Source organism: Homarus americanus, unplaced genomic scaffold, assembly GCF_018991925.1.
Source record: "Homarus americanus isolate GMGI-L3 unplaced genomic scaffold, GMGI_Hamer_2.0 scaffold15794, whole genome shotgun sequence".
NCBI lineage: Eukaryota > Metazoa > Arthropoda > Malacostraca > Decapoda > Nephropidae > Homarus > Homarus americanus.
The window spans coordinates 762,724-775,833 of NW_024748849.1; the positions used below are offsets into that span (position 1 = coordinate 762,724).

General features: G+C 38.5%; 1 protein-coding gene across 4 annotated transcripts in view; it reads left to right on the forward strand.

The window, feature by feature from the left end:
• Positions 1-13,110, forward strand: part of LOC121880471 (equilibrative nucleoside transporter 4-like) — a 34,861-nt gene that overhangs the window by 6,500 nt on the left and 15,251 nt on the right. For 2 of the 4 annotated variants that reach the window (XM_042387666.1, XM_042387668.1), the window contains exons 1-5: positions 1,827-1,873; positions 3,492-3,564; positions 5,354-5,488; positions 6,894-7,048; positions 7,990-8,121. In XM_042387666.1, the coding sequence (XP_042243600.1) occupies positions 3,539-3,564; positions 5,354-5,488; positions 6,894-7,048; positions 7,990-8,121 (448 nt within the window). In that variant the 5' untranslated portion in view covers positions 1,827-1,873; positions 3,492-3,538. The other 2 variants (XM_042387667.1, XM_042387665.1) reach the window with 2 other exon arrangements.

A 13,110-nucleotide genomic window follows, 5' to 3' on the forward strand; every position in this document is an offset into this window, starting at 1 on the left:
CTTTCCATTTCTTCCTTAACTAATGTGTTAACCTTTAAAGCCCCCCTAGTAACAGATGGAGGAGTAGAAGGAAATACAGAATCAAGTGAACCACATTTAATTAACTCCAGTGCCAACACACAGCTGAATAGAGTAAGTAGAACACGACTTACCATGTTATAATACTGAACAATGTTAAGTTACAGTGACTTAAGTCTATTCCATCATCTTAAGTATTTGTACAGATAGTATGGTAAAATTTCAGTTGCCACTATACGAAATCGAAGTTGAAACTGTTTTTCCGATGATCTTTGGTGTGATATGAACGAATTTGACTTAAATTTCTGGCGCAAATCAATAGTTTGAGATTAGCCCGCGCATCTCAGAATCTAGAGATTTACTATAAAAATCAAGGTAAAAAGTGTTCAAACACATCGAATATCATCGGGAAAACAAAACCTTACCCTAACCTAACCACACCCCACAAATCACAAGGGCTACAGTAAATGAGGCAGCTGCAGAGAATAGAGGAGGGCCGGAGTCAGTACCAAGACCAGAGACATTACAGAAAGTCATGTACACTAATACTGACACGTTCCTTGACGAGAACTGAGGGGGCATCAACACGATTTAGTAAGGTGTTGAAGAACTGTTGTACAAAAACAGGAGAATCGAACCTGAGAAATGTGAGTTCAATATAGATGGATATGACTCATTTATGAACCTTTTCCAAGAAACTTGCAAGAGGGGTGTGGTTATCTGTGCTAGACAAGACCTTAGAGCCAGCCAGGTGAGGGTACAGCAAGAGGATGTTTTTGAAGACTCAAAGTGGTGTTAAATTAAACTGAAGGGGAGAGACTTACTCATTGTTGGATGTATCTACAGATCCCCAAACTGGGTGGAATAACTCATTCTGTACACTCATTGGTCACCCCCACCCAAGCATCTGGACTGTGATCGAGGCCTTGCGATGCTCCAGGACCAGATTGGGGAACGACGCAGAGCACAGAAGACCTTCGAAGAGCGTCTTGTGAACCTGTGTTCTGACCGTCAAGTCAGATTCTAAGAGTGTGGAGGAGTTCCTGCAGGGTGTTGGTTTATGTATTCGATTCAAATAAACTAATATATTTTCATAAGTGGAGCATATATTGAAAGTGTCAATTCCCAACAAATGTAAAAGGGTTTTGTGGAGTGTGAAAAATAAAATGTATATATAATGGGTGTTTGTAATCATAAAAGTGTTTTATTTTATATTTTATATATGAAACGGGTTTTGTCCACTTCATATAATGGGTTGGGGTTTTGTCCTTAGACCCCTCCTGTGGCATGGCCACCTCAAGTGGGTGGCCATTAGGCCTATATACGCTAAAATATTCGCTTAAATTTGCATATTTGTTTGCTCCATTATGGCAGGACGTGCAATGTTCTGCCACGTGACAAACTGTGGATGAGCTGATGATTAACACACAAGCGGCTAACGAGTCGATGAGTGGAGAAGCGGTAAATAAATATGGGTAGTAGACCTATGGGACAGTGTACCAGACCAGGCTGTGGAACTGATAAAATGGGATAAAGAATAACATTGGTATTTTTCCCACGGCATGACCACTTGTAGTTTGTGTGACCATTAGGTGAATAAAGTAAAAAGGTAAATGAGGAAATATATCTACTGTAGGGATCACCGTAAAGAGGGATACAAAAATTAATAGGATACAATACATTATTGAAATATGGCAAGATAAAAAAACACTGAATAATATTTACTGTTTATACAATGGGAATAATGATACAAATATATTTACGGTGCCACTGAAAAGAATTATGTATCTTCCTGCCTGTAGTCCCCCGTGGGTCATTGATCAGCTGGGACAGACGCTCTCCTGTCAACAACATGGTGAGCCACACACTGTCACCCTCACTCTCTGTCACCCTCACCCTTATCTCATGAGCTAATTAACTGGCAACACACGATTCACAATAGTTATTTTTAGGGACAAATTTAGAGTAAGTTTTTTTTATTTCAAGTTTATATTTAAATAAAAACTGTCGCTGGTATTAGTTATTTAGCTAATGTCACGCGGGGAAAGGTTGTTTTATATTAATGTAATCACATTTGAACGTAGTTTATTATTTGTATTGGTTTACACGCTATTGTCGTTTACAACCACTGGTTATTTCACTTACAACTCATAAAATTTGTTGATCAAGATCCTGTGAAGTTATTGTATGGAATCCCTAGTGGATATTTTGCCAAGACCGGCTGAGTTCCTACTAACGCTATTTTACCGTGATTGTGCTCTGATTGGCTAAGTATTTTCCATTTAAAATGATGGGGCGGGGGGGTTGCCCCCCCTGGCTAGGAAGTGACTTTTTACTTTTATCCTCTTCGCCACTGATCGGCTCATTAGCCGCTTGGGCGATCGGTCACGTTTGGCAAGTACTGGGCATGCACCGGCTCCTGAATGTACCTGAACCTGCTCCAGTGTTGGTCAAGTCTGGTCTTGAAAGAGCTCGCACTCGGTGCCGGTGTCGTGCGACAAACCTTTCGGGGTAAATGCTTAGTTTTGGGTATTAAATTTAATTATAAAATTAGTAAAATTTACACAACTTTGGTGGTTCTCCAGTTCGCTTAAGTGTTTATTGTTTACTTCTTCACGCGGTGCACACATGATCAGCCTCCACCATCGGTTAAGTAGGGTAAGATTTTGTAATGTTAGGTTAGGTCAGGATTTCTTGGGTTTGATTGGTTCATTTTTTGTGTTCTTACCCCACAATTTCCATCGACTTCAAAGCACTGCCCACTTTGTGCTTTCATTGTCTTTGGTAGTGAGTGTTTCATATCATTCTTATAATTGATGAGCCCGGAAGGTTTATCTCACCGGAAAATTTGTCGCATGACACCGGCACAACACTCTCTGGCAGACTGTTCCGAGAGTTCACAACTCTCACTCCGAAAAAGTTTACCCTCACAGTTTTCTGGACTTACGGCTTCTTCAACCTTGAGCTGTGACTCCCTGTTGGGCGAGCGTCCGCCAGCTTCAAGTAAGGGCACTCAACTGAGTAGTGCCCTTTGAGATGCTTATACACCTCAGTTAGGTCGCCCCTTGCCCTTCTGTGGTATAAGCTGTTTACGTGAGCAGGAATCGGAACAGTTCATAGACATTAATAACTCTATTTCATTTCACACTCGCCAAGAAACAACAGCAGCGGCAGCAACTCTGGAATAGTTTCGGTCATCCGGGGAATCTTAGGAAGTTAACTATTGGAATTAGTAGGGGTTTGGGGGGTGATACAGAAGCCTTTATTTAAAAAAAATCAATCTTGTATATTCTCAATAAGTTTCTCAGACTTACGGTTGGTGGGTTAGTGGTTATGAGAGCCGTTGTTACCAGCCAACACACATAATATATATACTGTACTGCAGTGGAATAAGGCTTTAAAAGAGCACACAAAAATTGGTTGCTATTTTTATTTTACCTGTATTACAGTTTTATGATTTTTTTTCTTCTCAGATATCGTGCACAGGCCAGAGTAATTGACTCACTAAAGAGCCTTCAAGATGATGAGTGGAGAATCGTGTGGGCGGTGAGTTATTTTAATTAAGGTCTATGATATTTCTTGCCATTACTGTACTGTACATTTGGAATCATTTTGTGGAGAGTTTTTCATTAGGTAATTGTTTGCTTTGTTGTTGGGTTTGGTGTTAGTGTTCCTCCTCTCACACTAGTAAGGGAGGCTGGGTACCTACACTATTTATCTTAAAGTATTTATTGTTAATTTTCAGTTATTTATTTACTGTCTACAGTACAGTACTGGTAGCCATCTTGCACTGTTATTATAATTGTTTCATCAGTAACATGGAACTTCCAGTTCACCGACATGTCATATTTTACTATACAGTACTGTAAATAATGGTACTAAATAATAAAGCAACCTGAATTTCTTGAAAAATCTATCAATTATTATAAACTATAAGAAAACTTGTTTTGTATTTAGGTACACAAGGTGTAAAAGTCCTTAAATTGAAAAGAACATCTTAAAAAATTGTGAGAATATTATCCCCGGAAAGACTCTGGTGCGTGTGTGTGCGTGCGTGTGTTTACAGTATTGTAATGAGGTGAGCCTTACTAAACCTGGTCCAGCCAACTTCAGGGGCCAGTTGTCAGTCCATGAGGAAGCTGTATCACACCAGAGGGAGGTGTAATGTATATGCTCTTGGGTCACAGATAGTGACCATAATATTTAAGGCTCGCTGCATTACTGTACCACAACCACTGCTCCTAATTACAGTATCTTAGATATTATTATGATATATTTTCAGAGCTGGGGTGTTTAGCCTCCCTGAGACCCAAGGCCATTATTCACCATTGTACTTTTATTAGTTACTTTTAATCCATAAACATTTGCTGATTTTCATCATGCCAAACAGCATTGTTTCAATATAAAGTCATTTAATAATTAGGGAACAATATTTTTTTAAGTTACTGATCTCTGATATAACCAAGGGTGTCCGCTGGAACATTTCCAGGAGGAGGAGGAGGGAAATAAGCAAGCCCCACTGTCAGGCTTGGTGGGCTAACAATTTAGTGGTTTGTTTGATGTGATTTGCAGGTTTATCACAACCCATGTACTGCATACATCAAGTTTAGGTAAATACAGTATGTGAAGATGGAATTACTGCAAAAATAATTTATTGTGTATGGTAATTATACACAGCCATGCAGATTCTAATACTGTATAACATTAGTACTGTACATTTTCTGTATACAAAATCATACTTTATGACAACCCTGCTGACAGCTGGGCGAGGTGGTGTGAGGGAGGCCTCCCTCTGCTCGCTGCAGTCTCCCTCTCAGCCACACAATTAAATTTCCTTGCACTTTGCTTCATAGTTCGAATGGAGCTCTCATTGGCCCCGTGCTGACGAGCATTAACAGTTGTACTTCCCTCGCATTCAAGTTCTTCACTAATTTTTACTTTTTCCTCTAAAGTAGACCTCTCGCGTAACATCTTGGCAGGAATTTCAGGGTATGGCGATGAAGCATCTTGGGGGTTCACCAGGGGCTGGGGTACTTTGAAGAACATGATAAATGGATAGTTAAAGACCTTCCTGACCCTGCCGTGGGTCTGCTCACATGACACAGGTGTAAAGGCAAAGTTTGCCCCTCGGAGTGTCGCTGCACGTGGTCCACTGCCTCTTTATTACAAAATGGGTGTCCTTACTGTAAAATATTGAGGCAATTTAGGTTGCTGCATTATTGCAAAATCCTTAATATAATGCACATTTTTCTGACTACTGTACAAGTATAGCAATATTTTTGTGAGGTTAATTGATATCATAATAATTTTGGTGGTTTGTGTTGTTACTTGGCAGGTTTGGACAGGATGACGACGATGATGATGAGCACGATGGTCCTGGGCGTCACATGTCTCCACCAGAAGATCCTTGGAACTTGATATATCTGGCTCTGGTGATGGCTGGTATTGGCTTCCTATTGCCATATAACAGGTAATGTTGATAATTAGGTACAGGTGTTGACTGTTATACGATCAATTGACATATGATCGATTAATTTTATAATGTTTAGAAATTACTGTAACACCAAGTACAGTACTGCTATGTGATGGTTAAGATCAGATTTACGATGGTTGTTACCCGATGGCAACCTGAATGCTTTTCCTGCATTGTCACTGCTTTGGAAAAGTGATGTGTAATAACTTGCAATAGACCAAGATATGATGACACAACCTCGGAATGGAGTAACACACGTGACCCACGCAGGATTTGTGGGTGGCTCTGCCTGCCCCGGTGGCTGCATGGCTGAGTAGCTGAACTGTCATGTCGCCCAGAGGATGGTTTGCATATGGAAGAAGCTATTCTTTATACATAAAATAATATATACTCGGTAAAGTGCTAGTAAATGTGAGGAATAGATAAAAGTAATACTAATAAATAAAAAATAATAAAGAAAATATTCCATTGCTATTTGATAATCATATCACTACACACAGGACAGAAACAGAGAACATCTGAGAACCCCCACACCCCTCTCTGTGATAACTCCCACGCATATAAGAAATGTTTATTCCCTTTATAATTTTGACCTTATGATAATTATTTTTGGCATATTATGTATGAAAGATTGTGTGTGCATGTAAGAGTAAAAAAAAAAGAAGAAAATTATGTATACAGTTTGTCTACCCAAAATTACGAGTTAAAAAATAACTGCTCTTGGTGATAACTCTTGCTCTTCAGGGTCTCAGGAACAGAACCTATTTTCCCATAAGTTATTAATATTGATATACGATCTATCACCTTACGACGGCCTTTCAAAGTCCCTAACTCCATCATATAATGGTCAACACCTGTATTACTGTTTCTGTTTCATGAAATTGCATTCCACTTAAAAAAAAATTCAAGCAAAAATTAAGCAAATATGGGAGTTGGCAGATACCACTTTCTGATGGAAAGTTTATGGAGATAGTGAAATATAATTTATTTGGGTTGGGTGATTGTACCCTAGACCACACATACCTGTTATAAAACACACTGTACAGGTACAGTATAGTAAGAGTTGTGGGAGGATTGTTATGGATGTTGTCTAGGACTCACTGTAGCACACTCATCATGCCTTTAAGATACTGAGGCGCTACTGTACAAGGTATCACTTCTTTACTGGCTCACTAAAGTTTTATATGTATTTTAGATTCTTGCATTGACTAGGATCTACTGTGTGTAAAACTGTGATAGCCATTACTTCAGTAATAATGGCCTGAATTTCTTAGTTCTTCCTTTCTTGGTTTGTCACAAAAGAATAAAAATAAATATACATAGGAATTTTTGGCCGTTTTCCGAAGATAATGTCAATAGGACCGTTTGCATGAGTGTTATTATTTCTATGGTTTATTTTCAGTTTCACCATTGCTGTTGATTATTTCCAAGAACGTTATCCTGAGACCACGATCGTCTTTGACATTTCTATCGTTTACATCTTCGTTGCGTTTGGCGCTGTGCTGCTCAACAACCTCGTGGTGGAGCTGGTGCCTCTTAACATCAGAATTATATTTGGTAAGTTATAATTTATTATCTTTTTAAGGCTACACTATAATGAGAATTTCAAGGAAGTTTATATGTTTATACTTTTTATTGAGTCTTGGGCCCCATAAGCTGCATTAAAATTCTTTAATGTCTTCTTATATAGGCACCGCTCGAGGTATCATTGTAACTTGTATTTACCTGGTATAATCCTTGATGAATGGTCTTGGAGGTACAACGTTGTTGGTAATGTAGAATTACCGTATTTTACGGCATATAAGACGCTCTTTTTTGTCTGAAAAATGGCTAAAAAATCAGCCAGCATCCTACAGTATATGTAAAGTTGTGTTCTCCCACAAGATTAATGAATCCCCTGTTGCTGTCTCCATTAGGCTAAATTCTACCTAATCCAACTTCAGATTTAAAAATATGTTATTGCTTACTTAAACACATTCTGGTTTTACCCAAAAGCTGCCATCAGGTAATTGCAGCTAACTCACCCAAGCATGGAAAATGGCTGTAAAACATTGTTGATGATGATGATGGTGTCAGTACTCAGATGACACTTCCTCATGTACTGTGTTGTAGGGTATTGTATTAGAACATAAATGCTGTACCAATATATTCATTATTTGTCAATAGACTTTTTCATCTTTTACTCCTAACACCACTGGATGCCTTGGGACTGTGTTGTTGAAGTGGCTGCCCTGTATCACATAGTGAGGAAAGGCTTGCAAAACTCTTGTCACTTGAGCCAGGTGTAACTGATCTGTATATATTAATCTTGGATATATTTTACATAATATCAACAACTTTATGAATAGCACACCTGATTGACTGACTCACAGCCTGACTGATTCACTAAATGACTCACTCACTGCCTGACTGACCCATTGAATGACTCACTGACTAGAAGAAGAACTAATAATCACATCTTGGTCAACTCATGTACTGTGTGTGTGCGTGTCTTTCAGGATATGTCGTTTCTCTGGTCATGCTCATCTTCGTCAGTTTCTTTGAGATTTGGTGGCCCAACGCCTTCATGGCCAGCATCTCCTACAAAGTCACACTCTTCTCTGTCTCCGTGGTGGCCTTCGGTTGTACAGGTATGTTACAAGGTATCAGATGGCCTTAATCTTCACTGTCCACTTGGACTGTAGGGAGGGGGGGGGGGCTTCTGTTGCTTCTCTTCCACACTCCTTCATGACCTCGGCACATTTCTATGGACTTGGTCGTCGAGCCTCTTCTATCATTCAAGTAATTGTTCACCTTTACCCTCTACCTTGTCCTTGGTCTTCATATTTTACAATACTCACTCACTTACACTGTCATACTGAAGATATGTATAGTTCTTCTCCAACTTACACTGTCATACTGGAGATACTTCTTTATAACGCTGTACAGCATTACCTCGCTATACATATCACGTGCATTCTTGAAGTTACAACGTACAGTACAGTACTGTATAGTGAACATGAGTTTACCATAGACCTAATGATACAAATAGGAGTTATGTACCTAAGGGACATTTCTGGTAAAAATTTTATTACCAAAATAATAATTAAATACATTATCTATACTAGATAACTGTAAGTTGAAATATACAGTACAAAATGTTAATAAGATAACACTTACCCAAGATGGTTGAGGTTACTGCTTGGTAGAGGCTGGCTGGGGTAGGAAGTGGTGCAGTTAGTGAGACAAAGTGTTATGATTGCCTACCTCTTCATCTAGGAGTGAATGTTTAAATATGGTTCAAAGATTGCTGGACAGTTGTCTTCTTATGTTTGTGCAGCTCCTTATAACAGTTAATGCTGTTGCGTAGGATCTTGTTAACTGTAGAGGTGCATATTATGTGTGGGGTTCACACTCACCAGCAAGGGTTTAAGCATAGAATGCACTGAAGCTTTTCCTATCAAGCAGAAGAGTTAACTGATCTTTGGCTGCTTTAAAACTTGGCACAGTCTTCTCTTCCATTGACATGAAGGTCCTACTGGCATACACTTCCAGTGAAGCTCCATCTCATCCACATTAAACAACTGGTGAGCTTATAGCCACTTTCTTCAATTAATGCTCTCAAAATTTGTAGATTAGTTCTAGCCACTTCTGTGTCAGCACTTGCAGATTCACTTTCCTCATCCCGTGGTGAGGCTGCCTCACAGACCCCGGCTACTGAGTGTGGGCCACTCCTGCCTGCGCACTCCCACCCACCTATGTGGAGAGTAAAAAAGTTTACGAACATTTTAAGTTTTTAACTTTGTTTTCAGTCATACAGTTATCTATTTACCTTGTATTTGTATGTAAGTGAGTGTTCCATAATATATTGTTTTTTATAATAAAAAGAGAAAATCATCTACATGACCATTTATGAAACTAGTTTGTTGACCCCAAAAAAGAAAATTAAAATATTTAATATTTTAATTTCTGAATAACATAAGTGTCTCATTTCTTTCAGTGCAATTTCCCTTTCCTATCCATCTTGATAAGGGTAGCAGTAACACCATAAACCTTTTGAACAATTCTTACATCTACAGCAACCTTGGACAGTGGATCACCAAGTGGGTGGAAAAGTTGCCTGCCACTCACCAACACTCACAAGCACTACCACAAAAAATGGCATGCTCTGGCATTCTAGTTAAGCCAAAATCCAAGCAAATTGACCTATTTTTCGATTTTGTACAAATTTTTAAATTGGATGGCCAAATACTCGGCAAAGGAACCTTCATATAACTTTTTAGGTACAGTACTGGAAAGTGTTGCTGCTGTGTTCGTCAAAATGTTCAAATCACCCTCGAGCAGCCACAAAGGTTTCCAAGTCTGATCTCTCGCCATAATCTGACTCTGATCTTCCATCCCAATTTTTTAAAGTCTTTCAATATTTTCCCTAACTCCACTTCTGTTTTGAGTTATTTTAGTAGCCGTTAAATGTGTCACAATTTAAGCACATTATTAAATTTGGTCAGGTTTCTCACTGGTTGTTCTCACAGGTAGGCCAAGCATCCTGGCAATATCAATGGTTGTTCACCAACTTTAAAACTCCTTATGAAACTTTTCTTTAGTTTTTTTCTTGCCAGAGGCACAAATATCACTTGCTGGGTCTTTCCCACTCGCTGTAAACAGGTGAAGTGAATGTGGTAGTAAACTGACTTACACTAGGCAGGAGTCGTAGCAGAAGAGCATGGTGGTTGAATGGCACTCTACAGTAAGGCTACTCTTAAGTGGTCTGCCACTGTTACATAAACCTTTTTAAAAATCGTTTGAAAAAAGTGTTATTTTTCTGTAATTCATGAACAGTGTATAAATGAAACAACATAAAGCAAAGCAACATATAGCGAGGTATGCCTGTACGGTATCTTGCTGTGCTATCTTTAATATCTATTCTGTTTGGATTTATTCTTTAATTTTAACAAAACTGCAGTCAATTTTTCTCCTTCACCTTCCTCCTTTTTACTCTTTTTCTGTACAAATGATCTAGTAAGTATTCTCTATTTGTATTTTATGGAACCTGTTCATCATCCTTCTCTTAACGTTATCATAGAATGTAACATTGTGAGCAGTAACCCCAAGACGGACAGTTAACATTTTTTTTAAGAGTCGTTATAATTTACATGTAGTGGAATGAATCCTTCTTTTTTTTTTAAGGGTTTTCTCTTCTTAAGTCTATTGTATCTGTCTCTCATTTTTTGCCACAAGTGTTGCCTCAAAATATAAAAGCTTTAACTCCCCTGTTACTTATTACAGTAATCTGCTTTAGTAAACACTTCTAATTCATTAATACATAAGACAATTTGAATTTTATATAGCTAGTCTTGTGTTATGTGATACTGTACATAATTTGTAGCAGTTATAAAATGTGTATTTAGTGTATTTAACTGGTTCTTCATAAGTCTGCCATTAATATTACAGGAAAGGTTTACAAAACATGAATGGACAGATTTTCTTGCACTAGTTGTCTGTTACATCTATATTACGGTATTCTAGCTTATGTCCTTTAGTGAGGCAGCTCTCATAACTCTGGGTCTTCCTGTCCTCACACAACCCCTCATTATGTCAGTCATGGTTGGTATAATAGCCTTCCCTCCTCATCACAATCACTAACCCAAAGGAGGTGATAAGGTACAGTTGTCCTTGGGAATCTGAAGGTCTTTAGAGGAGTGGCTGTCTTCTCAGCACGTGGGGATTGTTTTAGGACATGGAGCTCCCGGTAAGGAGTTTACATTACGAGAGTTGCCTCGTTACAAGCTGTGACAGACAACGGGATTTCAAGTTCGGTCTTCCATTTGTTATTTATTTTCCATTTTTATTCTCGGAATTCTATATATGTCATGGTAAGTAAAATTAACCATGTAGTTTTCATCTCTTAGCATGATGCCTTCATATACCCTGGACCTTAACCTGGACCAACCCAATGTGACCTAACCTAAACTAACCAAACCTAGCCTAATCTAACCTAACCCAACCTAACTTAATCTAACCTAACCTAACATAACCCAACCCTGTATGTACTTATCCTTCCTCCAAAAACAGGGCATCACATCCAGGATCATTTCCAAATATTCTACTCTGTGTCTTCAAGGAAAACCAAACAACATTGTCTTAATTATTTGTTGAAACAATTCTCGAATTTTAACAAGTGTTTATGTTAAACTGTAAAGTATTAACTTCGAATATAATGAGGATGGTGGTCATAGAGGGGGAGAGTGAGGATGGTGGTCATAGAGGGGGGGAGTGAGGATGGTGGTCATAGAGGGGGGGAGTGAGGATGGTGGTCATAGAGAGGGGGAGTGAGGATGGTGGCCAAAGATGGAGAGAGTGAAAGATATACATAACAAATTTGATGCCATGGTTGACACAAGACAGTACGTAGAAACAGTCAGGCAAGAGAAGATCTACACAAGTACTGTATTATTAACTAAGAAGGTTTTCTAGAACATTGGGAATGGTTTAGGATGGAGGGATCATTATAAATTTTGGGAGTGTGTAGAAAAACTTCATGCCATCATTACTGGGAATATGGGTCATGGTAGACAACCTTAATGGGACAAAGAGCAAATACTTATCTCTCTTTGCTGGTTAGGTTAGAATAGACTAGGTTAAGTTAGGTTAGACTAATTTTGGTTTGGTTAGGTTGGGTTAGATTAGGTTAAGTTTGACATTGTTTTCATGGGTGACTGAATTCAGTTAATGTATTGCCTTGATAATTTCATGTATTCTGTGATTAGTACAGTACGTTTATCAGCATCCTAGAATGGTTTTATTTTTGTTTTGTTTTTCAGGACAGATGACAGGACAGGTTAATAGAAGAGCCTATATAATATTTGGTTCTAATTCTCTGTGTTTAACTGTGTTGAGAGGTATATAGGGACGGATTTGCTGTTGTGTGAAGTAGCAGGAGTAAACCAGATGCAGTATTTGGGTTCTTGTTGAAGGGGAACACCATAGCAATACAGTGCACCTCTTCTACAGCATTAGTAAGAGGCTGATTATTATTGGTTCCTGCTACATTGCATTATGTTGAGAAAATTGTTGGTGTGAACAAAAGAGTGTGCGGTGTGTGTTTTGGCAGTAACTTGAATAATTATTAAGACAAGTTCTAGTTGAGTGCACATGATTTAAAGTTTTTCTTATGTACTGTATTTTGAAATATGAAAAAACTTACCGGTATATTTCTAAGGGAACCTTCATTATTTCACTAAACAACACCAATACAGGTATGTGAACAATTTTATACAAAAAATCAGGAAGTTTCCTTTTGCCTTTTCACATCAAGTACTGTAGATGAAACAACCTTATATTTATCACATAGTTATCATACTATAGTTTGTGTGTCTGTGTGTGTGCGTGCGTGAGAGAAGACCTTTAGCCAGGAATATATGTTTAATGGCCACTTACACAATATTAGCTCCTGTAAATTTTGGTGAAAATAATAATTAAATACTGTACTGTACCTACATCACCAGCAGCAGGATCATGCTTGTCCCATTGTGTTTGGGGTCAAATGTGAGAGAGGTGTTATTCAGTGTGACCTAACCAAACATTGTAGATTTACTCTGCATACGCCAGTGTCCTCCTGTACTAACACTGGACAATGAAAC